This window comes from Rattus norvegicus, chromosome 18 (genome assembly GCF_036323735.1).
Source record: "Rattus norvegicus strain BN/NHsdMcwi chromosome 18, GRCr8, whole genome shotgun sequence".
Lineage (NCBI taxonomy): Eukaryota > Metazoa > Chordata > Mammalia > Rodentia > Muridae > Rattus > Rattus norvegicus.
The window spans coordinates 32,944,668-32,971,653 of record NC_086036.1 but is presented as its reverse complement, the minus strand read 5'-3'; the positions used below and the strand labels follow the sequence as shown (position 1 = coordinate 32,971,653).

Sequence of the window (26,986 nt, the reverse complement as noted above, 5' to 3'; positions counted from 1 at the left end):
CCTACCACACTCCAATCACTTTTGGTGGCTCTCCAAAGGTAACAAGGTTTCCCTTATTCCAAGAAGGTTGAGTAGAATTGTAAAGAGTGAGCCACTAGTTCTTTCTCTTGTGACATACTTGTAGACACCCGAGTACTAAGTAGTCTCTTCTATGAGTCAGCATTTCTGGATTGCTTGAAAGGCTTGGCAAGGAGAAGTAACTCAAAGTGTTTCAGATACAAACAAAAAGAAGATGCGTCTTCTGAGTCTGATTTAGTGAGGGGCGATTACACGTGCCTCCTAGTTTAAAGGATCCTTATCCTTACTTATTGATAGCCCACACTCAATGACTTCCTTCCTTTCTTCTTTCTTTGTATCCTTTCTTCCTTCCTACCTTTCCTTCTTTCCTTCCTCTGCTCCATCCACCCTTCCTTCTTTGTTCCTTCCTTTGTTTCTTTCCTCACTATTTCCTTTCTTGCCTCCTTGATTGTTTTTTTTTCTTTCCTTATTCCTCCTTTGACTTCAATACCTACTCTTCCTTTCTACCTGTTTTGTTCATTTTCAAGCTTTTTACAATTCATTTATATATTTAGGACATCTCTCCAAGGTTTTCTTCTAGAAACCTATAAGCAATTATAATATTTGCCATATTTTATCATTTGTATTTTAAGATGCAATCCTCTTAAGGTTAAAGTGTCTATAACATCTTTGGCATTTCATTCTTTTCAATGTCTACTCACCTGGTTTTCTAATCAAACTCCATTATTTGATAAATCAATTCCACTTATTAAGATGACTCAATGCAATCCACAGAACACAGGAAGCTCAAGAAGAAGGGTGACCAAAATGCAGATGCTCCCACTCCTTCTTAAAATGGGAAAAAGATATCCATAGGAGGGGATATGGAAGCAAGGCTTAGAGTAGCAACTCAAGGAATGGCCATTCAGAGCCTGCCCCACATGTGGCCCATATATATACAGCCACCAAAACTAGATAAGATGAGGAAACTAAAAATTGCATGCTGAAATGGACCAAATTTAGATCTCTCCTGAGAGGCACATCCAGAGCACGTCCAATACAGAGGTCAATGCTAGCAGCAAACCACTGAACTGAGAACAGGAATCCATTTAGGGGAATTAGAGGAAGGATTGAAAGAGTTGAACGGGCTTACAACCCCATAAGAACAACAATGCCAATCAAGCAGAGCTTCCAGGGACTAAAAAACTACTGAAAGACTATACATGGACTGACCCAGGGCTCCAACTGCATAGGTAGCAGAGAATAGCCTTGTTGGGGCACCAGTGGAAGGCGAAGCCCTTGGTCCTGCCAAGATTGGACCCCCAGTGCAGGGGAATATCAGGGGCAGAAAGGGGGATGTATAGAGGGAATACCCATATGGGGAGGGGGAGGGGAGGAAATGGGGGCTTATGGATAGGAGACTAGGAAGAGGAATAACATTTGAAATGTAAGTAAAGAAATATATCTAATAAAAAAATTTTTTAAAAGATTACTCTAGCAATATTTATTCTTTCACATATGGTTTCTCATCAGGTTTCTGTTGTGGAGAACATTTTTTTCTGAAACTCAGAGGATTAAGATTAACTCATTCATTACTTTTCATGGGTGCATATTAATTATAAAGTAAAAGTATTTATTATAATGTCTTTGCAGTTTATATATTAACTTTAATGCCATTTACCCCTTCTATTACTCTAGTCTATTCCTATTTCTTTACGCCCCACTCACTTTTTCTAATATTCTACCTTTTACTCTATGATGTCCATGCACCTAGATTCCATATACTATAGAAAACACGCACTTTCTTTGTGAACCACTTAGCACAATGATATCCCAGTTCTTTCAATTTTCTTAGAATCAACATACTTTCATGCTTTATTATAACTGGATAAAACTGAATGGAGTATATACCCCCACATATTACGTGTTCTTTAATCAGCTGGCGGCCACATAGAATACTTCTATAAGTTGAGCACTGTGGACAAACAGCATAGTGAACAAGGGTTTACAGGCTCCTTGATAGCAAACTGACTGATTCGTTCAGGTGCATATCCAGTAGTCATGTGGCTGAAGCACAGGGAAATTCTATTTTTAATTTTTAAGCACCTCTGTATTCACATCTGCAGCAGCTACACTAATTTCCAATCTGACCAGCACTAAATAGGAACTCCCATCTTCAGTGATATTTCTTGTTTGTTTTTGTATGCACAACTTACAGTTCACTTAGGGGCCACTAACGTAGGAATTTCCTCTTCCTTAATACTTGTGATTATGTCAATAATAGAGGTTAAGTTGTTTTACCTGCCAGAGTAGGATACCCATTCTATATCTCGGCTGAAATCTATAGAAACAAAATCTTTACTATACATTGGAGTGGGCTACAGTGTGTAGGAACCTCGAATGTACCCCCCCCCAAGGCACTTGTTCTTCAGAAAGGCAAAACTGGAAGATGATAGAACATAAATGTGTGGCCTCATGGGAAGCCTTTTGCCTTGGGTCCTTGAAAAGGATTCTGGGAGATTAGCCTCTTCCTTTCCTTTCTAATTCAGCCATGAGGTGAATTCAGGCTTCTACCAGTGATGTCCATGCAGCTCAGGCTCAATGCTCTGGTTTCAATGGATAATGCACTAAAATCTATAAACCTGTGAGTCAAAATGAACCTTTTCTTTTCACATTAATTATCTCAGGCTTTTCTTTACAACAGAAAGCCAAGAGAGAGAGAGAGAGAGAGAGAGAGAGAGAGAGAGAGAGAGAGAGAGAGAGAGAATGTAAAAGGCAGAAGTTAATATCTCTAGATCATTTTGGTACTTTTATCTTCTTCAACTCTCTCCTCCCCTTAGGATTGCTTTATAAATTTTCTATAAATGTAACTTTATGAAACAGTGCAATATGCTAGCAAAGACTTTTTTCTTATCAGATCTTTAGACCATTTAAAAAGTAATTATATGAACACTCAGTGTTATTAGTTATGTTCATTGAATTGGCATTTTCATTATGAATCCATTTTTAATTACACTGGACACGTTTCATCGATATTTCTTCTGAGTATAGGAGAGTATACAGTGGCATTTGCAAGAACATGTGCACCAAGTCTAACGGAAATGTCTGCCTGTGAGACAGACCAAGCTTGATCTGAGCAGCTGGTAAGTTCTAGAAAAGACCTCACGAATGTAAATAGTGTCTGTGCTAGCAGGTAAGCTCAAGAACACTGTAATAATTAACAGCCAAACTCATTTATACAACATACAAAGCACTGGTTGGTTGACAGTTTTCTTCTTCATTAATTCTGTGAGGGAAGAAAACAAAAGATAAAAGGCGAATTTCCATGCTGAAGACTCAGTATCCTTTCCTAAAAACAAGCAGAGAGATGCAGAAGCATGCTGTTGTGGTCCTGTCTGTGTAAGGTCAAACCTCAGGATTAAAGAACAAAGGGCATAGCTGACTCATGAAAAAGATCAGGCAAAAGATCCACTTATCTTTGTAGAGCAAAGAGTGAAACAAAAGATGCCATGACTTTTACTAGTGGTTGAGTCCAGAATTCAGGTAGATGTACCAAGAAAGTATTTTGGGTTTTGATAGGCTTCTTGGTTCTCCGTAACATTTCATTCAATTTGTTTGTTTATCCTTTTTCACAATCCTTTAAAAACATCTGAACACCAGGCTCTGCAGTGCTGTTAGCCCTGGAAAGACCATCATCCATACCTTATCTCTTATCATTTTTCCAGCTGATATTCATTGTTGATGTTTTTCTCAGGACAAAAACACTCTAGATAGACAGTACATCATGTTTGGGGTTTGTAGGTTTTCAGCTTATGTTACAATAGATATTTTTTTCAGTTTTCTTTCTTTCTTTTTGAATTTTTATAAATATATATATATATATGTAACAATGAAAAAAAGGTTATAAACTTAAGAGAGTAAGGAGGGGTAAAAAGGTTTGGACAAAGGAAAGGGAGGAATAAGTGATATATAATATACATATATGTGCATATATATGTATATATATTATAATATCAAAAATTAAAAGTAATATTTAAATCTATGTGGTAGTTATTGGTAGAATATCTTTCAGTTTGGGTTACATATATAGTTATTTCTCACAATTAGATTAGAGCTATGGATGTCTGTGGATATCATCACCAATCATTTGTCAAAGGCCATGAGGACCTTGTCTCTCCGCAGGTGATGTCCTACTGCCATTGGTTAATCAAGGTGTTATATACAAAGTTGTTCACTGTTAAGTTACTATTTTCTCTTTCGTAATAAAAGATAAGAAAATTTTAAAATTACTAAATCTTGGGCTACAAATTAAACTAAACTTTCCCATGACCGTCTACAAGTTTGCATTTCTATGTGTGCTATGATTATATTATATGATTCTTTCTTATTTTCTCTACCTCTTCATACCCCATGTCTTTTTCTCCTCTCTTCCTGTTTCAGCAAAGACTCCTATAATTCTCAGTTTAATTAATAAGTTATAATTAATTGCTTTCATTTATTTTGATGATCAAAAGTATCTCAGATACTCTGCCAATTGTTTGAATTTTTCCTATGTCTTCCTTTCATATGACTCATGTCTTTTTGTAAGATTTGCCTTATTTTTATCTTATTTGTGTGTGTGTGTGTGCGTGTGTGTCTGTGTGTGTGTTGTGAATGGCATTGGACATACAAGACCTCCATTGCAGAGCATGTGAGGATAGCATAATCCACCCATACACTTCCAGTGACAGTGGTTTTGAAACAAAAGCCTAAGAAGGTTTGTCGAATTTACCCCCTCACTGGCATTAATGATGCAAAATCTTTCCACATGTTAGATAGGCCGATTGGGAACTCTGGGTTTTCAACCTCATCTGATAAAAATTTAATATGCTTTTAATGTTGTGTACAGTTTGAGAAAGCTTTAAATTAGATAGAGTCTCATCACATAACACTCAATGAAACTGAATCATCTCAACTAGAGTAATAAAAGCTGACTTATAAACACCAGGCATAGGCTGACAGAGTTGTAAGATTATCTAACAAGGATTTATAGTGTTTAAGAAAAAAATGGTTTCTAAGAACTGCAAATATGTTTGTGAGTAAAGCAAACCGTTTCTCAGAAAAGGTACAAATATATTAAAAATGACATAAAGACAATTAAAAAGCAACCAAAATAAACCAGGCAAGGATGCTAAATCATAGTTGAAACCATCAGAAAAGGACAAAGATGAAAGAAAAATGATAACCATTTGTACAAATAATAGCTAGAAAATTCTCAAATTAGGCAACATGTATACAGAACAAAAAGCCTAAGAAACAACACAATAGGTAATCAATAAAATAGCACATTAAAATGATTTTAGTAACATCTGGATAGATGTTAGCAATATCGAGGGACCATGTCAAAATAGAAGTTTCTCTATGGTGCCCTGTAGTGCTTATATTAATGATGTCCATCCATGACAGAGGACTACCCATGACTCTAAACACAAAGATTTGTGTGTAAGGAGTCATGCCATGTTTGTAATAGAGCAAGGTCTACATGAGATCTCAGAGCATCAGTTCTGTTACAGAAGAAAATCGTTCTTCTTCAGGACATTACTTTTGTTCATCAACTGAGTGTAACTTTAGCATAAATCTCAGGGAAGGGATATTTTCAGCAGAGATGAAGTTATTCCACTTCCATGGCCATTAGACACCTGCCATTCTTGGCACTGATCTGCTAGTAGGTGAAGAGTATAGTTCTCTTTCAGGGAATGGTATGGCTTAGGCTTTCCCTTATGAAAATATACATCACTCTATGTACAATGGATGTTAAACTAATACTGAATATTTGAACATTTACTACTTGTCAGATATGTACTAATAAGAGAGTGGGAAGAGCTTTACATGCATCTCAATACTAATTATAAGCTAATGAAGTAATTAATATTATTTCCCCCACTTTACATAGAATGTTAAACCATATTTATCCTAAATTGTCTAGCCAGGATTTGAGCCTGATCTCATCATTTAATCTATCAAACACTATTTAAGACTAGATTTATAGCTAAGAAAGAGTTCTCATGTCAGGGCCAGACTAAAGTGACTTTTAAAACTAAACTTTACTATCTGAAAAATTATTAAGGGTTTTGAAGAAAGGTGTTGTTTAATTAGAATTCTATTGTAAGAGGAGTAATTTAAGTGTAAAGAGATAAGAAAGATATTTCAAAATTTATCAAATCTGTAATCTGAATAAAAAAAATCTTTAAAAACATAAAAAAAGGACTGAAGAGATGGTAGAGTGGTTAAAAGTACTGACTGTTCTTCCAGAGGTCCTGAGTCCAATTCCCAGCAAGCACAGTGGTTCAAAACCATCTTTAATGCGATCTGATGCCCTCTTCTGGCATCTGAAGACACCTGCAGTTTACTCATATACATAAAAGAACTAAATCATCTTATTAAAAAACATAAAATATTTAGTATTAAATACATGCTTTCTGCTGTGGAATATTTAGCCCAGGATCCTATGGAACAGAACACAGAAAATATGTGGGTAGAATCAGCAGAACTAACGGTTGATTTCAACTAGAAATCAGAGACACTAAGTTCTCAGTAACTTTATGGCGATCAATCAATATTTCTACCTAGAACATAGTGTAAGCTGGAATATGGAAAGTTTAAAATCTTTAGAAAAAATACTATACTGCAAAATAATTACCTCTCTCTCTCTCTCTCTCTCTCTCTCTCTCTCTCTCTCTCTCTCTCTCTCCCCCCCCCCGTTTAAAATGTTTATTTCAGAATTCCTCCTATATCTTATTTTTTAAACATGATTTAATTAATATAAAATTACAACATTTTCCTCTCTCCTTTTCCTCCCTCTAGCCCCCCAACCAGCCTACCTCTAATCTCTTCTATGCCGCTTCTATGCTCAGCTTGATATCATCTTTTTTGATTGATATTTTACATGCATGTATATGTATTTGTATGCAGAGTATACATAAAACTTGCTCAGTCTATTTTTGTTGGTGGTTTGTGTATGGTTTCAAGGGTAAATGCTCTAGATTGGATAGGCAATAATGGAGTTCATCCCTGAGAGACATTAACTTTCCTGCACCAACAGTCATTGGCTGTCTGTAGTTTTTTTCAAGGGGTAATATCACACAAACTTTTCTTCCTTCTGAAAGGAAAAAGTTTGAAATTGCCCCCTAGACAAAATTTGAAGCCAAAAGCGGGCCCTGGAACTGCCTGTTCCAGAAACTAGCTGATCACAGAAGGAGTAATTGTACCAGCTGGTTCAGCCACTTTGTTCCAGAAACTAGCTAAACATAATAGCAGCTGACCATAGTAGCAGGAACTGGTTAACCATAAAGTTAGGTTAAAATCTTAAAGAACAATCATGAGAAACAGGAGGTTCTCCCTTGTAATTCAATAACAATTATGAAAAACAGGAGGTTCTTCCTTGTGATTCGGTAACAATTATGAGAAACAGGAGATTCTTCCTTGTGATTCAGTATGGTTTTTCCTTTAAATACCCCTTCTTCCAACCATTCGAGGTCAAACTCCTCTACCCCTGCATGGAATGCGAGTATCAACCCCAGTGCACTGGTTTCTGTCATCCCTATCAATAAACCTCTTGATTGCATCAAGATCAGTCTCTTGTGAGTTCTTGGGGGGTCGTGTCATCCCGAGACTTGAGTGAGAGTTTCTTTCACTTCCACATCAATGTGTTCATTAAACTATTTCCATTGCTTAGGTCTTGTTTACTCAGCCATTTCTAGGAAAGAGTGACAGCAGAATTCCTGGTTTGCTGGCTCATAGAATCTTTCAGCCTCCTCTATCACTTTATTCGTTGTGACATACATTCAGGACTCATGATGTAACTGCACATCAGCCTTTTATCTTGGTAAAAGCTAACATGGTGCTGTGTGCCACTATTCCTGATAATATACCAGCTAACATCTACTAACCCCAGATAAGGAACCACGTGTAATGATTTGATTCTACCAAAGTCCATCTTGACAAACCAATTAGTTGGTTGGCAATACATACAGATATATGAGGATGTGGGGAGCTAAAGGTTCAAGAAGGCTCATGGTCAGCTGCATTATCCAAAAAGATATCCTAGCACAGGTGACATCCCAGAGCTTGCTTCTTTGGCGGAGGAACATTGTAAAATTGTTAGAGTTCCCAGATTTGTGAGTTTTGTTTACTTCTTGACTGTCATGAGCCATCCTCCTCCCTCCAGGAAGAAATAATTCAGTTCTGAATGGTTAGCTACACAACCTGAGAGGTAGCCTTGATCAAATTATTAGACCAGCTAAATTTATATCATTCATAACACCTGGTTGTAGCTTATACTTAGTCAGTGAATAAAACTTATAGGGACCTCATACATGTGCAGACTTAACACTGTTTCTCTATTTCCATTCTCATAGAAAATTGGGAAGCAGCAAGCAGCATACCCCTATTGTAAAGTATACATAGTTAATAATTTATATAGCACCATGAGAATATCTCTATAAAACTTCAGAGCTCACCTCAAATTTCCTCAAAGAGATTCTTTTTCCTTGAATCTGCACATGAATTTCACAGCACTGGAGCTCTGAACAAAAATGTTCAAAACTCCAAATCTTCATGAATACCTTTGATGTAAAATATTTTTGAAGCCCACTGAATTGAACACATTTAAAGATTCACTTAACATATCAGTTTGAGATATGTTAGTATTTCCAGAAAGATGTCATTCTCTAGAACTTAAACTAAATCCTCCCCTGATTGTTTTTTGGTTGGTTGGCTGGTTTTGCCCACCAACTCTCTTACACCATCTCTACCCATTTCTACCCATTGTAGTATACCTTGCCTCAGCCAAAGCCTTCTTCAGGGATTTCAAATATGCAAAGCAAAGGGCACTTTTCAGGAAGATTCGAGTATGAGCTGAGGAACAAAGGAAGGAACATTTTGAGTCGAGACTCGATGCTAGAATCAGTAAACTGATTTGGTTAGAAAGGATGATGGGACAATGCTGAAAGGCAGATTTTGTTGTTTAGTAACTATCAGTCACTTAAAAAAACTATTAATCAACTATACTTCAGGAGTGAAATCTTAAGAGATAAATAATTCTTCTAGGCATTCATAACCAGTTGAGATTCCGAAGATGAAAGATAGATAGAAAGAAAGAAAAGAAAGAAGGAGGAGAGAGAGGAGAGAGAGAGAGAGAGAGAGAGAGAGAGAGAGAGAGAGAGAATAAAAGTAAGAAAGGGGAAAGGAAAGAGGGAAAGAGGAGAAGGATAACTGGTTCAATAAGCAAAAGAGTCAGAGACACCCCCTCTTCCACTGATAGGAGTCCCATAAAGAACCCACACACGTATGCAGAAAACCTAGCAGGTTCCATGATTCCTGTTTCAATCTCTGTGAGATCTAATGAGCCCTGTGTAGTTGATTCTGTAACCCTGTTCTCCTGGTGTCCTACACCTACCTAGTGGGTTGCTTGGCCCAGCCTTGTTATGAGGTTTGGTGCCTAATTTTACTTTATCATGTTATGTCACATTAAGTTGGCATCACTGGGAATCCTGGTTTGTTTCCAAAGAAAATTGAGGAGCAGTGGATCTGGAGAAGAGAGGATGTCAAGGAAAACTTGGAGTAGAAGTATTAGAGTGCATGGTCAGGATGTATTGTATGAGATAATAATAATAAAATAATGATAATGGCGATAACAGTAATAACAATGAACCTGATTCAACAAAATAACATTGTTTCTGAGACTCAATGAGATATTTTTTAAATCAATGAAAATGAGAAAATATATGTGTAAGAAGGGGAGGTGTGTATTAAATCTCCAAGCACTAATAAAATTTAAATGTTATACATTTTCTGTATCTTTCATAATGAGCATATTGGGGTAAGTTGTCCTTGTCCTAGGTTCTAACACAAAAGTTTTAACAATACAAGTCTTTAAAAAAAAGAAAAAAAAGGAAAAACTTTTTAAAAATATACCAGTATAGCTTTGCAAAAAAAAGTGTACAGTCACACAAGGGTAGTACACATAGGGGATATTTGGGATATCCAGAATATCTCCCTAAAGAGATGATATATCATCGAAGAGATCAGCATTGGAGACAGTCGTGCAAGCAAGGCACAGAATGTTTCACAGCTTTGATGTGTACTGAAATCCTACAATATAATAAAGCCAGTTACTTGAAAATTTTCTATAGCCTGAAAACAAATCTTATTTAACTTCTTAGGACTCCTCTATCATTTAAGGGAATTTGAAGCAAGTTCAAGAATAATTAATTATTACACAAACAGATAAGCACTCCCGACTATAAAGTCTGAGTAAGACATGGTCCATTGTAGTCACTGTCTAGTAGCTTTTAGATTTTATTTTCTCTGTGACACATTGTCTTTGCTTGCTTTTTTCCAACAGTACTTACCAGAATGTAAGTACAAAGAGTGAGAATCTAATGTATGCTTCCTTCTCTATATTCATGAATGTTGGACAGTCTGTGATATGCAGGGGAAACTCATAGGTGTTTGTCACATAAGGAATACCTGCCTTCTGTTGCAAGGGAAGCAAAACTTAGGGACATCTGGTATACTTCTGCCCTGACATTTTGAGCAGCATAGTAATGGTGCATCCCTTGATGTCAGTATGAACACAGAGTCATAAAACAATGACAGAGCATCCATTCTGACACATTAAAACTTTATGGCAGTGGCAGTTCTTGATGAAATATAATCATCATTGTATTAAATAATCTAAAGATCCTATGCAAAAATTACAAGTCCCAGTTGTACATCTTGTGCTGTCCATTTTGAATCTTACCAACCTTTCCAGGAGAAAAAAAATACAAAGAAAAATCAACTCCGTTTATTAAGTATTTGTTGTACTACATGTTCCATGATAAAGCTATTGAGTGAGTCAGTAATTATGCTGTTATTTAAGGGCTAATATAAAGTGAATGTGAAAACCTTCTTATTAAAGTACCTATCCATTCATAAGCCTATTCATCTATAAGAATGAGTTTAAACCACAGTGGAACATTATCTTGGTTTGAATTGTTCAAAGGTATTATCTTTCAATACACTGGTTCAATGGTATTCAGAGTGATAAAAAAACTCATTGAAAGGATTAGAATACATCAACAGCAGACACTGGGCTCTGTGTATGGGTAGCATCACTCCAATTGACACTACAATAACATAACAGACATAAGAATAATCTCTATCTTGAGTTGTGAAAATGACAGGTCACAGAAGTTTGTTTTGATAAGTTCAAGTGATTCCCATTGGAGTTTGTAGCTATCTGACCACAGAGCCAATGTCTAGTCAGTAAACTATATAGAAAAAACATCTAACATCTTTCTTTCCAAATGAGAAATCTACTCATTTAGTTCTTACTTAGTTACTGTATAATTCATATTAATTTTTGCTACTGAAAGCAGCTACTATGTTTATGTGCTTTATCATAGACCTAAATGTACAGACAATCAATGCTAAATCCATTTTCTATTGAACTGGGATCTTGCATTCACTGACCACAGAAAGAAATTAAAAATACTCAGATACTAGACTTCTGACTGACTTTCAAAGCAGTTTAAGAAGAGAGATTTTGCTCACACCTCTTCTTATGAGGAGGTTTCTTACTAGATTTCTGTTAAATACTCTATATTTAAGGAGCAAATTAATATGTGTGTAATATGTTCCCCTCCAGTTGTTACTGCAATCTCTGATTCAGTGAAAACATATTCCTTCATTTGTTCTCCTTTCAAGGTTCAGTCATCCTTCAAAGAGTTCACAGCTTAACTTGATAGTGAGATCAATAATTCCCAACTGACTTGGCTTTGGGCTCAATGCTATTTGTTACAACAGTGTCTATCTGAGCATTTTACTTGTCTAGTTTTTCATTTTTTTTCCTTTCTTGGTTATTTGTTTCTCTTTTTTTTTCTAGACAGTGTCTCATATAATGTAGTTTGGCCTGGATCTTGTTATGTAGCCCACGTCAGGCTTGGAAACACTGATGTTCTTGCCTTTGCCTTTGAGTATTGAGGTTACCGCCATATGCCGGTGTACCCAGCCATCTGAGGGCATTAAAAGATAACAGCTCTGCAGAGGCTTGGCTTCTAAAGTCAGCAGTTGCATACTTTGAATCTTTAGGGCAAGTTGCTTATCCCTTTGGAACCTGCATTTCATTTTCTACTTAGAAAAAAATATATTCCCTATGCCTTTTCTTTTAATATGTTACAAAAGCAGAATATGGACCATAAGGTACATACTTAAATTGTAATATATTTTGATATCATAAGCATGAACAATCTAAGCATGCATCATGATGTGTCCAAATTTCTCTGATCATCCCTGATCCTGGAGTTATGCCACTTGAAAATTTTAGGGTAAACTGAAGAAAGTTGATGATCTGACTTTCTTTTCCTGGAGCAAAAATGGAAAACTCCCTTAATTCTGCCACAACCTCCCCAGAAGTTTCTGTTTATTCCAGGTGAGGTAAAATTTAAGGCAGACCATCATTCTACCTCAGGATATTGTAAGCTCATGTTCTTCAGCAAAGAAGAAGTTTTTTTTTTAATTATATCAGAAGAAGAACGAAAGAGTGGATAAGGATAGAAGACAGGTAAAGTTAACGTATCCCCCATTTCCCTATCTTTTAAATCAAGTCCTCTGCAGCTACTTAAAAAAACCACCCACACACATTGATAAATTACTTGCAAATTATATCAGCCCTAAATTAGTTCCCAAAGTTCCTGGCTGCTAATGGCAGCAATGTTTTATGGAGATTTAAACAAGGTGATTTGGCAAAGAAGCATCAGCTCACCCTTGCACAGCCTGAAATAACTGGTGGCAGAGAGTGCCTAAGAAATGAGGGAAATGTTCCCCAAAAAGGAATTTTTCAGTTTGTCTACTCATGCTGCCTTAGTGAGCTGCAGCACAGGTGTCTGATGGTCAAACATATTTACCCTTCATCACCTCGGAAGAGTGTGGTAATCTATAGGGATCCGTGAGAGAGAAAGAAAGAGAGGGGGGGAGGGAGGGAGGGAGGAGGAGGAGGAGGGAAGGAAGGAAGGAAGGAAGGAAAGAAAGAAAGAAAGAAAGAAAGAAAGAAAGAAAGAAAGAAAGAGGGAGAGAAAGAGAGAAAGAAAGAACGAACAAATGCTTCTATGCAGGTGGTCTGTTACAAAAGTATTCAGTGGGTTTTTACTGATGTTTTATTTAATATCACCCAAAATTTTACTGGAGAGAAAGTAGAGAGTATTGTAGATAACACTCTCTCTCTCTCTCTCTCTCTCTCTCTCTCTCTCTCTCTCTCTCTCTCTCTCCTCCCCATCTCTCTCTCCTCCCCACCTCTCTCTCACTCTCACTATGTCTGTCGTCTGTCTGTCTGTCTGTCTCTGCTTCTCTCTTTTCGACTTTTCCAAAAATATTAGATTAATAAAAATTATGACATTTGTGTTGAACTGAATTAAACTTCCACAGAATCAGAAAACATTTTTGTATTAGTGAGAGGTTGTCATAGCATCAGTAATATTTGCTACAATCACAACTTAGAAACTAAAAGCACACTCACTGTCTATCTGTCTTTCTGTCTCTCTGTATGCATGTATGTATGTATGTATGTATGTATGTATGTATGTATGTATGCCTACCTGCCTACCTGCCTGCCTGCCTGTCCCTGACCTCAGCTCTATTTCTCTGGCACATCTGCCTCACTTCACAAAGCCTTCAGCTATGACTAAGAAGAAATGATCATGCTGTAATCCCTCAACTGAGATCATTGCGAGGACATTGCCATCCCTTGAGAACTCTTTATCAACAAGACGTTTGAAACATTTTGGACTTCCTGGAAGTCCTTCAAGAGTGATAACTGTTTTCATCAGAAACTGTCTGGCTTATGTGCAGACGAGGAAGCTTTTCATGCTTGAGCATCCAGTGTGAAGACAGATATTCTCTGAGGAGAAGAGCTGCTAATACAGTAGAGACTCCCAGGTAACAGCTTTATAAAATGCAACAGAAACTCTATTTGTGCAGACGGCTGCTCCAGGGGAAAGAATATTGCAGAAAGAACATGCAAAAGTCTAGAATGCACCAATTCAAGAATGTAGGGCTTAACTTCCTTCGTCTCACTGTCCTCTGTACCTCAATGTCCAATTAATGAATATTCTACATCACTATTAAGATATAGTAATAGTGAAAATCAAGAAGGCAGAATCTACACTCACAGCATTACTTTTTAGAAGAAAAACTAAACTTGGAAGTTGAAAACTTGCCCATTATCATAGGAATGAAACAGAACAAGAGATGGTCTGTATTACACTACATAGGGAGACCACCTTCAGAAATCACCCGAGCCTCCACTGGATCCACATGACACTATCATAGAGAATCAGTCAAAGGTTCGTGATGAGAAGAAATTTGGTAAAATAAAAACGAATTTAAAATAAAATTAGTATTTTTGACAATGAAATCAGCTAAGTATATGTATTTCCTCCAAATTTCCTACCACTTGCTAATGTATTATCTGCTTTGCCATTCAATCTACAAAGCAGGCATTATATAGTGTCAAGTTCCCCTACAAGACTGCTTTGGCTTTTCTGGAATTTCTGTATGTATTTCAGGCTCTGATGTTTCCCTTATTACACAAGAAGTTCACTGGGCTTTGGGTTGGGATAACAGTAATCTGTTTGGAAATGAATATATTTATAATTTAATTTCTGATCTCTTGGACACCTTTGAATATGTACATATATATACATCTATGTATATATTCAAATAGGGAATATGTATTATATAATAATATTATGTTATTGGATTATTGAATAAGATGTGTTAAATTTTTATTGTACCATATATTTTGGTTATATTATTTTACCTCATCCAATTCCTCCCAGGTACTACTATCTCCCTACTCACACAACTTCATACTCTCTATCAAAGAAAAAGAGAGAACAAAGAGAAATTTTTTAAAAATACAGAATTTCTTTAAAAAAGAAATTCAATTAAGCAAATAATTCCAAACCAGTTTAAAACATAGGGCACCCCAAACTGGAGTCCATTTTGTGCTGAAGAACTGCTCCTGAACACGGGTCCTGCAATGGAGTATGGTTGATAAGTCCATTGGCACTCCACTTTATCAATAAGATGTTTGAAAAATTTTGGACTTCCTGGAAGTCCTTCAAGAGTGATAGCTGTTTTCATCAGAAACTGTCTGGCTTATGTGCAGACAAGGAAGCTTTTCATGCTTGAGCATCCAGTGTCCCTTTCCCACTCAGTATCAACTGAAAACAGCATCTTGTTTAGCGGTGGTACTTTGTGTCCACTTCACCTTCTCAGTGCTGGGATTTTGTCTGGTTTGAACCTGTGCAAGTGTTGTACATTCTGTCACAATCGCTGTGAGTTCATATGTGAATCAGTCTTCTGTCTGAAAGATACTGTTTCCTTAGTGTAATCTAAGACCTAAGGCTTTAAATATTCTCACCTCCTCTTCCACATAGAGCTCAATGACCTGCGTGGAGAATTTGATGTAGAAATTCTAGATAGGAAAGAATCTTTCACTCTTTGCACATTGTGCAGTTGTGTGTCTCTGTGTTAATTCCCATCTCCTGCAAAGATAAGTTTCTCTGAGAAGAGTTGTATAATGCTCTGATCTATGAGTATAGTTATGTCCTTTAGCAGAATAGTAGTATCTTTTCACTTAGACCCATCACCTATCCAGTCTCAGGTTCTTGGTCATGTTAGCAGTATCATATATGGGTTCTATACAATGGATAGCGTCTTAAATGCAATCAGAAAGTGTTTGGTTATGCCCACAATGTTTGTGCAACTATTGTACCAGTATATCTCCCAGTAGGTATCTGTTGTAGGTCACAGGATTTGTAGCTGCAGAAAATTAAGGACCTCTTTTCTTTCCAGTGAAAAGTACCATCCAGAGCAATGAATGTTGGTCAATAAGAGTGGAGCTAGATATCAAAGTAAATTATGTCTTTACCATCAGGTTGTTGTTGTCGTTGTTGTTAAAAATATCAGTTTTCCTCTTACTTAAAATACTTGTTATAAATTTTTCTAATAATTCACTTCCTTATAACTATTTTTCTTTAAATTCTATTATCTGAACTGTTTCTGTGTCTGTTTCTGTCAATTAACTTGATCAAATGTAGTTATGTTTTTCTTGTTTTAGTGTGCTAGTCTGTTTATGTCAGTGTTGAAGAGGAAATCTTTTTATTTTATGTATAGAGGGACAGAAGTTGAGGAAATAATGGTGCTCCAGGAAGGAAGTATGCTCATTTTAAATCTCATTTCTAATTTGTAATAAATTAGATTTTGTTACATCTTTAAAAGATTTACTTCTGTGTTGTATATTAAAATCATTTTAGGGAAGAATCAGGAATTTCCTGTAATAGAATGTAAGATATCAGTGTCTGATGACTGTTGAGGAACGATTACGCCTTCCAGTACATACCCTAGCCTTAGGGCTTCCCAGGAAGTTCTCTATACTGTAACGTTGCTCTCAAAAGTCTGTACCCAGACAAACTGTAGTCAGCTTTCAGCAACATCACCTTGCTAAGGGTGTGATAGAGTACTGGGAAAGACACCCATGAATTTTCCCCACGAAAGGGAGCACCTGTCAGAGAACAGTTAGAGATTCTCAGTTTTCCAGTGTTTTCCCAATGACTATTTCTTCTTTTCAAAAGTGAATAGATGAAAATGTTACTTTACACTTTTTCAAAATAATATATATTTTTCTATATAATAGTATAAATGCTTTATAGTAAATCAGTGTTTTATGTATGCTTTGTTTCCAGTTGAGTACTTATGTAACTAGGTTTGCTGAATAGAAAGTCAATGGTTGTAAAGTCACATTAAGTGGCAAAATTGCAGGTAGTCAAGCTGGCAATCAGTAGCCATTTGGCAAGTGAACCCACAATTCCAACATTCTTCCCCCCAAAAAAGCTCTTTCTCATATTTTTAAATGAGTATAACTAAAACATCAAGTGCTCCTTGGTGGCTGAAGCTGGGAACTCCCCCTATTTAATCTATTCCCTTACAAGCATTCTTCATTTTTATAAAGAAATGGTGGTCAGAAGGTTAATTGAAACATAGAATATGCTGATGTGAACATCAGTGATGTCTGACAGTTTAATAAGTTTATTAACTTTTGGTCTTTTGCATTTGGGAAAAACATAATTTACTATTCTTCCTATGTTGGTTTTCATGATAGGCAAACAACAGACCTTGCGTTCTCCAAAAACAATGTTATCACAAAGTATTCCATTTCAGTTTGTCTTTGAAAACAGTTATTACTACTTAAAGTATACAAGAATTGGGAGGTGATGGTTCAAAAATTCTGCTTTCTACGTGCCTGTGGATCTGACTAATAAGATTGCATGTAAGACTTGCCAGTGACATCTGTCACTCCATAGAGAGGTTTGGGTGATCTGGATGTGTGCACATGTTGTTTCCTTCTCCATCACTGCTTCTTTCTTAAAGCTGCATGCTTGGTTGAAAAAAACAACTTTCCATGAAAGGGGAGGATCTTCCTTGGTCACAATTTTAAGAGTAGATGTAGTTCCATTAGAAACTCCAAACAATTTTGTCACAAAGGCTCTGTGATTGAATGGAACAATGGGAGCAATATATACTTCAAGTGTTCCTGGTTTCTTGTCATATTCCAATCCCACCGTTGCTCTAAAGTTGACTGCACTGTCTCTCATTTTGTTCCTATAAAACAAAAACTCCTTTCTGCTTGTATACTATTACATATGAGAATTTTCTCTGACTGGAGTATACTCTTGTTTGATCAACTTTTCCTTTACATTGGGACTTGGCTTCAATATTTTGCTAATCGTGGGTTACATTACAAAAAATTCATGTTGCTTAGTAACTCATCTATACCAGGGTGATGCCTCTTTGTAAACCTGAGCTTCTCTGTGGCCACTTGCAAACTTGTAACTAGTAGACTTCTACTAGGTCAGTTTTCAGTGAGAACTAGGAGTAGAGCAAACGTGTTGGTGCTCGTGGGTGGGGCTATTTCAGTCACTCAGAGCTTTGCACATAATTCACTCTCTCTCTCTCTCTCTCTCTCTCTCTCTTTCCTTTCTGTCTCTCTCTCGCCCTCTCTCCCTCCCTCCCTCCCTCCCTCTCTACCTCTATCCTTACCTCCCTTCCTCCCTCTTTCTCTCTCTTCTCTATCCTGTCTTTCCTCTCTTCCCCCTCTTCTTTTTCTTTTCCTTCCATGTTTCTTTTTCCTTTTTTTGGGGGGGGGTGCTCAAAACAAAGTTTCTTTGTGTAGCCTTCGTCATCCTGGCTCACTCTGTAAATGAGGTTGGTCTCAAAATAATGAAATTCTGCCTTCCTCTATCTGACTCTGCCTGCCTCTAAGTGCCGATATTAAAGGCATGTTCCACCACCTGCATAGCTACTTGGTTTCTCTTACTTTCTTCTTCTTTTGAAGGTCATCTTCACCAGTTTCACTCCACCCACATGATTGCTGTGATGCCAGCCACTTAAACTAACTCTAGAAGTTTGTTCTGTGAAACTTAAATGACTGTTGTAGTAAGCAAGAACCACTGGAGTTTTTGTGTAAAACTTTTGGAAATAAAGTCAAGAATGAAAATCTGTCCTTTATGTAACTTTATATTAGCTGGAAGACTCAGTGAGCATAATATCTGTTGTCCAGACATAAATATAAGAAGGCAGCGAAGGCAGTCTTTAGAGAGAACAAGCTAAACAGACAAGCAGAGAAGTATACCAGGACAAACACACAAGGTCTCAACTGCCTCCTCCATAAAGTTCCTCCTTGTAAAGGCTTGAGATTACACCAAGCCCACACCTGGGTATTTATCACATCTGCAATGCCCCTTTTGACAGAAATGTATAGTCATGGACTCTGGGATTAAGAACAACTATGTCTTGAGGAACTCTTACTCTATCTATCTAGTACATTTAACGTCCATCAGACAAATGTCCTTATGTGTATAGATTATGCCAGTCTATATTTCTATACAGAAATGTCCCTTCCACAATGTATCCTATATTTATGTCTATAATAATAGTGATCAAATTCCTATCTTAGAAACACAGAGTTCTTTAAAATTATTTGCTTCTCACTGCACACTTCATTCCCAGTTATTTGCTATGCCTTGCACAACTACCCTTCAAGTCAACCAGGTTGACTACATTTTACTAATGTTCTACTTCAGGCTGAACCATTCTTTTCAGAACCCATCATGGATGTTTGAAGTTTCTTTTTTTATCCCACCCATGGCCCTCTCAATGGTAATCACATTATCTAATCACATCATGTCTCCACAGATGATCGCACAGCACTGCTCATCTCCTAATAAAGCACATTTGATGGCTCTGAAATTCCCTAAATTTCATCTAGACTTTCATGCAACTATTCTGTTTAATTCATGGTATCTGCTTTTGGGGGGCCTGCACCCCCCCTTCTTCTATTTTAAGTTACCAAAGGAACTTAATGAGTATTTGTGTCATAAAACGTTTGCTTTGTTCATTGTTCCTTTCTACTGGCTGTATGTCAGGTGCTCATATGTGTGTGAAGAAATCAAAGAAAAGTTCTATCTTCTATGTTTTGAGAGAAGGGAAACATGAATGAAGTTACCATCTTTACAGTTTGTATGCTAGTGGAGAAAAACAGACAATCAACAATTGCACATATTCACAGTATATAAATTTTTGGATAGAATTACCCCAATGAAATAAATTCAGCGGCAAGAGGGATCAATGAATATGGATAGATGCTGGAATCCCTTTTAGTCTGGCTTTTCAGGGCAATTGCAGAGGAAATGTGGTATATCACAGACTTCAGTCTAAAAGCATTCTCCCTAATACTAAGTGGAAAGGGTTTGAAGGTAGAACCAGCTGTGCACAGGGTACGGTTTCAAATGAACAAACAAACTTGAAATTCTAAGAAAGAGGAAACAATAAACATATGTTGTGCGCCCAATGTCCCGCCAGCAAGAACGACGTGAGGCAACAGGATTCTTCTGCGAGCAAGACTTACTGTGTTACAGCTCTTCTTAGTGTTACAGCTCTTCTCAGTGTTACAGCTCTTCTCAGTGTTACAGCTCTTCTTAGTGTTACAGCTCTTCTCAGTGTTACAGCTCTTCTGAACAGGGACCCCGAGCAGCAAAATCGCTCGGCTTATATAGACAGCAGTATGCTAATTATCTCTCAGGGATTGGTGGGGCTTGGATCACCCCACTACTTGTCCTCCAGGGATTGGCGGAGAATGAATCACCTCATTAGCATATTAACGGTCAACTAACACCTGGTGAATAAACCGCACATGTGCAGTACCGCTGTTCACCACTAGAGGGAGCCCTAGCAAGGGGACAAGCCTGCACATGCGCAGTAAGTCGTTTATATCCAGACAAGGCTGGATGTCGGCGCCATCTTTGTTTCACCGCGCCGCTCTCTACATCTCCCCCTTTTTTGTCTAATAAAATGACTGGTCTAGATCTGGGTGTCACGTCAATCTTGTCATTGCTCCTGTCTTAGGTCGTTCTCATCCAAACTCGGCCTTACCCGTCATAGAGTTACCCTATCGCCACCGGGCCCCGTGTCTTAGGTTGGTCCGAGTTCGAGGAAAGTTGCCCGTCCCTGGATACAATGACTCCACATGACTGTGACAAAAATGATCTAGGGCGAACTCTTGATCTTTCAAAGAGGCCAGCCATATGTTGGGAGAAGTACCCTTTTTAATGGTGGTCATAGCCTGGTAAACAACCACTTTGTGTCTGGCATGTTCTCTTTTTTAAACAGCCAATAAGCCAGAGACCTACTCCGCAACCCAGGAGGACAATAGCTCCCCGGGACAAACATGCCTGCCCACTCCTTAAAAAGGGAGAAAGCATTGGTAACCCATGAGGTAAAGTCTTCAACTGTGATAGGGTCCAGCCTAGTGCTGTTGACGACAGCAATCTGCATCAGCAATTGTCTTGATAGTTGCTCTGCTTTCATGGACCAGTTTCCTTTCAGATAATTCGAGATTTCTTTGCTCTGTTGAAAATTCTGAGAAAAGTTAGCTCGCAAAAGAATAATGCATAAACCTCTAAGGGAGGAAACACAAGACAGCTGTGTCATACGATACAGTGCTTCAATTGTTCTTGAACTAAATCTATCCTTTGATTGGCTAATAGAAGGCCAGATGCCAAATGGGTATTAAATTCTTCTTGTATCTCTAACGCCACTGCAGTTCTGATTGACAGTCTCAGCCATCTGTATTTGATTGGTCATAGCGATTGCAGCTGTGGTAGCTGCGGCAGCAGACAGCACAATGGCTGAAATTATGGCTGCCATAATTCCAAAATCTCTTTTGGCTCTCAGCAAATTAAGAATAGGAAAGCTATCTGGGTTTGCCTCCACTGGGATTGGCACAAAGGAGGGAATCTTAACCATCACTGCGGTGTCATTGGTGCCATCCCAGCATTCAGCTAAATAGCAGACTACATCAGAGCTATTACAATTTAAAGCACCACTGCTTACATTAGTGCTTATCAGAAAAAAAGGTGATCTAGCACATACTGAAGTACTAGTGGCAGTATTATTTACCAAGAGGTTATTATATTGAATATTGATCAACCTGGTATCACCTTTTTCTGGTAGCTAAAACATTATACAGCACGAAGTTCTCTCCCATCAACCTAGCAAAGGGGGTCAGGGATGTATATGCCCCTTGCTCATTGGACAGCACCCACTGAAACCAAGGCCAGAGATTATGCTTGTCAGTCTTATTCTCAAAACAGTAGAATTGCTATGAACTGGCATGGGTACTGGCCAGGATCTGGCAATAGCCCACAGGGTGAGCGAATTAACCTGTATTACCATTCCCAGTAGTAATAGTAGGGTTCGTAGTCTCATCTTTAGGAAGAGCAGAAGGCAATTTTCGAGTCAAACGCTCAGGTACCCAAATTGGATTTTCTTGATTCTGCAGAAAAACACAAATCGCTCCCCTGGATCGTATTAGAATAGGATCCGGGCCTTTCCATTCTCCAGTGAGTACATCCTTCCACTTCACCTGATCCTTGGGTGGAATAGGCCAATGCCCATGGCGTTCTGCCGCCAAATAGTCATGGGCGTCTAAATTTAAGAAATTTAAAGTAAGAAGTGCAGTGGAGATGGCAACCTTGGGGGTTGGCGGCACCTCACCAATTCCCCCTTTTTGTTTATTTAAATAAGCCTTTAATGTGCGATGGGCACGTTCAATGATTCCTTGGCCTTGAGGATTATAAGGAAGTCCTGTCAGGTGTGCAACACCCATCTGATTGCAGAAATGTTTAAACTTTTCTGAAGTATAAGCAGGGCCATTGTCGGTCTTGAGCAGCCTAGGAAGACCCCAAGCACTCCAAGCCTCAAGACAGTGGGCAATGACATGAGAGGCCTTTTCCCCAGACAAGGGAGAAGCAACTATGACCCCGGAGCATGTATCGATGGAAACATGCACATACTTTAATTTTCCAAAGGCGGGGACATGGGTAACATCCATCTGCCAAACCTGCAGGGGTCGAAGGCCACGGGGATTAATGCCCACATGTGGGGTGGTAATAAACGCACTGCAATTACCGCAGCAAAGCACTATTTTTCTGGCCTCTGCTCTAGATATAGGAAAACGTCTGCGTAAGGTCTCAGCAGTAACATGAAATAGGAATGGAACTGGGTGGCAGCTTCCACAGGAGTCAGCACAGCAAACGTAGTGGCTCTAGTAGCCAAATCGGCCAGGTTATTCCCATGAGACATTGGGCCAGGCAACCCTGAATGAGCCCTTATATGGGTGATGAAAAAAGGGGAATGCCGAGATAGTAACTCCTGTTGGATCTCCAGAAACATAGAAGCCACTGTACTAGTGGTTCTAATCATTCCCGCAACTTCTAAAGATTTAACTGAATTAACCACATAGGAGGAATCTGAAACAATATTTAATGGACTAGGGAACACTCGGAGCACTTCCAATACAATCTGACACTCAACTAATTGAGGGGAATTAGGGGTAAATTGCTTAGTTACCACTTTACCGTCATGCACATAAGTACCCAAACCAGTTTTCGATCCATCCATATAAACAATATCCCCTGCCTGAAGGGGTTCCATGCTGGTAACCCGGGGAAACACAAGGGGATGACATTTTGCAAAGGTCAAAATGGGGTGCCTGGGGTAGTGATTATCAAACACCCCTGAAAAGATGCACACAAGTATTGCCCAGTCATCATTTGTAGCAGCCAGCACTTGGAGCTGTTCTGCAGTATAGGGTATAACAATTTTTATTGGATGTTTACCAAAATGAGTTACAGCTACTTTTAGTCCTCTCATAGCCAATCTTGCCACCGCTGAGGGGTACCACTCTATGGTTTTAGCCGGAGAGGCTTGTGGGTGAATCCAAAGTAAGGGGCCATTCTGCCATAACACCGCAGTGGGTAATTTAGCAGTTTGCAAAACACATAGCTCAAAAGGTTCATCAGGTTGTATCCTTACTAATTGAGCCTCAGAAAGAGTCTTCTCCACCTTTTGGAGGGCCTCTACAGCCTCCATAGACAGGGATCGCGGGGATGTTAATTGCGGATCCCCTTCCAATATATCAAACAAAGGTTTTAACTCAGCAGTAGATATTTTCAGGAATGGCCGTAGCCAATTAACATCTCCCAAAAGTTTTTGAAAATCATTTAAGGTTTGTAGGTGATCTCGCCTGATTTCAATTTTTTTGTGGAGTAATAACTTCTGGATGTACAACGGCTCCTAAAAACTTGCCCATCAGCGATCTCTGAACCTTTTCAGTAGCTATAGTTAGCCCAAACTGTTGGAAATGTTTAATTAAGTCAGCATATGCTATCTCAAGCTCTTCAGGTTTGGATCCACAAAGGAGTATATCATCCATGTAATGAAGAATCGTTAGTGATGGATATTGCCCTCTGACAGGAGTCAGGGCCTGTTGTACATATAACTGACATATAGTGGGGCTGTTTGCCATCCCCTGGGGCAAGACTTTCCATTGATAGCGCTCATCAGGCTCCACATGATTTATTGCAGGCAGAGTAAAGGCAAACCTCTCTTTATCCTTAGGATGTAAAGGAATAGAGAAAAAGCAATCCTTAATATCTATTATAATAACCTCCCATTGCTTTGGCAAGGCAGAAAGAAGCGGAAGACCGCGTTGGACTGATCCATACAATTTCATTTGTGTATTAATTGCTCTAAGATCATGCAATAGTCTCCATTTTCCTGACTTCTTTTTTATAACAAATATTGGAGTATTCCAGGGTGAGCTTGAAGGTTCCAAATGTCCTAATTGCAACTGTTCCTTTACTAATTGGTGAGCGGCCTCCAGCTTTTCAGAGGAGAGAGGCCATTGAGGAACCCATACAGCTTCCTATGTTATCCACGGTATGGGCATAACCCCCTCAATGGCCCCTAAGAAAAACCCAGATCGTGACGATCAGGTTTTGCAGTGGGTTGAATTGGCTCTGTAGTTCCTTGGTGATGCTTACCAATGCCTTTTCCTGGGACATACCCCATATCCCTTACCATTCTCTGTGCTGGTAGGGAATTCTCATTCATAAGTTTAAGCCCTAACTCAGCCAAAATATCTCTTCCCCATAAGTTGACAGGTAAAGGAAGAACATATGGGATGAAACTACCCTCCTGTCCTTCTGGGGCTTTCCACTTTAAGGGCCTAGAGCTAATAGTTGGACTAGCTTCATAACCTAAACCTTGTAATGAATGGGAAGATTGAGTAATGGGCCATTTTGTAGGCCACCATTTAGTGGAGATAATGCTTTTGTCTGCCCCTGTATCTAGAATTCCCTCAAATGTCTTTCCTTCAATGGTTAGGATCAGAGTAGGTCGAGCGTGTAAATCGACCATAAGATATGCTGAATCAGTGCCCGTAGAGCCGAAACCCTTCTTTCCTCTTTTTGTACTTTCCGATTTAAACCGGGCGTGATAACTGGGTAAAACAAGCAATTGTGCAATCTGGTCACCTGGGGAAATGGAGAAGAGACCTCGTGGGGAGGAGCACATGATCTTCAACTGGCCCTCATAATCTTGATCAATAACCCCAGGATGTACCACCAATCCTTTAAGAGTAGTAGAGGAGCGTCCTAAAAGCAGCCCAACTGTATTGGGTGGTAAAGGGCCATGAAAGTCAGAGGGGATAGGCTGCACCCCCATTTGATGGGTTAGGACGATTCTGGAGGTGGCACGGAGGTCTAATCCTGCGGAACCCGGAGTGGCTCTCCTGGGGAAGTTTGATGAGCCCAGGTTACTGGGGAGCTGGTTGCCCCATATATTTGAGGGCCCTGAGGACGGGGGCCCCGTTGGACGTTTTTTGACATATCCAAGGGTTTCCCTGTTATGTCCTTTACTGACCTGCACTCATTGGCCCAATGTTTCCCTTTCTTACACTTTGGACACAATCCTGGGGCTTTCTTTGGATTAAAGCCAGGATTCTGATTCCTGCACTCCCTTTTCATATGACCGGGCTTTCCACATTGGAAACACGTGATGCCTCTGCTAGAGAGGCCAGGCCGCCTTTGTCCTTGTAATATAGCCGCAGCTAGACCAGTATTGGTAAGTGGTCCTCCTATTTCCCTACAGGCTTTCAGCCAAGCCTGCAGCCCCTTAGATTTCCAGGGAAGGATTGCATTGCGGCATTCTTTGGTACATTGTTCAAAAACTAACTGTTCTATTAAGGGCATGGCCTGGTCTTGGTCTCCAAAAATCCTACCAGCAGCCTCCATCATGCGGGCCACAAAATCTGAGAAAGGCTCACTTGGTCCTTGGATGACCTTGGTCAGGTTCCCGGACACCTCTCCTCTGTTAGTTAGAGCTTTCCATGCCTTGACAGCACTAATAGCAATCTGGGCATATACCTCCAAGGGGAAGGCAGTTTGATTATTGGCCCATTGCCCTTGTCCAGTTAACATGTCAAATGTCCAGGCAGGTTGTCCTGCTGCTGCATTTGCACGTGCTTGTGCTTGGCAAGCATCGTGCCACAATGCCTTCCACTCAATATACTGTCCCATGCTAAGGAGACAGGCCTTTGTCACAGATTGCCAGTCTGCTGGAGTCATGGCAATGCTTGCTAGTCTTTCTACCTGTGACATGGTAAAATTAGCAGTAACCCCATAGGCACGAACAGACTCTGCCAGTTCCTTAACTTGCTTGTGCTCTAGGGGCTGATGAGAACGAACGCCATCGTCCTCAAACACAGGAAACATTTGCCTAAGTGCTCGCTGTGTTTCAGGTGGACAGAAAGAGTACTCACACTTCCCCTCTATATAAGGTGGGGGAGTGGAGGCCACTGAGGCATTAATAACTTTCGGTTTCTTCACAGTGGCTCTCCACCTAGGCCCATATCTTTCTTCCTCATATCTGGCTGCCTCTTCCTCTAATTCCTCCTCCTCCGACTCTGACAACTCTTGCTCAGAGTCACTACCAGTCAGTTCTAAGGCTTCTGATTATTTTAATGGATACAAAGCATCCTCTCCGGATGACTTGTACTTCATCCTCCGGGGTATACCTATTTTTTCCTCCAGCGGCATTTCTTCCGCCTTTTGTATCTCTTTCACTTTCGTTTTAGTAACCTTTTTCTTTTTGCGCACTCCTAATTTCTCACTCTGCTCCGTTTCTGACATGCTCTCTTGAATGTTCTGTCCTGCCTTGACTATGTCCTCACATTTTAACACAACTAGTAAGAAGACAACAGTCACTATAAAAACGAGCAACAATCCCTCCATGGCAAGACTAAATCCAAAAAGGGGCATGCCTCTCGGAGCTTGCCTTTTAATTTACCTTCTCGCAGTTCTGAATCCTCTTCAGCACACTGAAGGGTCCCCTCGGCACCGGCGATGTTGGTTTCCGGGTTTCGGCACCACTTGTCGCGCGCCCAATGTCCCGCCAGCAAGAACGACGCGCGGCAACAGGATTCTTCTGCGAGCAAGCCTTTACTGTGTTACAGCTCTTCTTAGTGTTACAGCTCTTCTCAGTGTTACAGCTCTTCTCAGTGTTA

At 39.2% G+C, this 26,986-nt stretch overlaps 1 protein-coding gene across 2 annotated transcripts in view; it reads right to left on the bottom strand.

Moving 5' to 3' along the window:
• The window catches only part of LOC134483011 (igE-binding protein-like), a 166,365-nt gene extending 139,871 nt beyond the window's left edge, over positions 1-26,494 (bottom strand). For both annotated transcript variants that reach the window (XM_063277695.1, XM_063277694.1), the window contains exon 1: positions 19,988-26,494. In XM_063277695.1, the coding sequence (XP_063133765.1) occupies positions 25,185-26,195 (1,011 nt within the window). In that variant the 5' untranslated portion in view covers positions 26,196-26,494 and the 3' untranslated portion in view covers positions 19,988-25,184. The remainder of the gene's footprint in view (positions 1-19,987) is intronic.
• Positions 26,495-26,986: the final 492 nt, after the last annotated feature.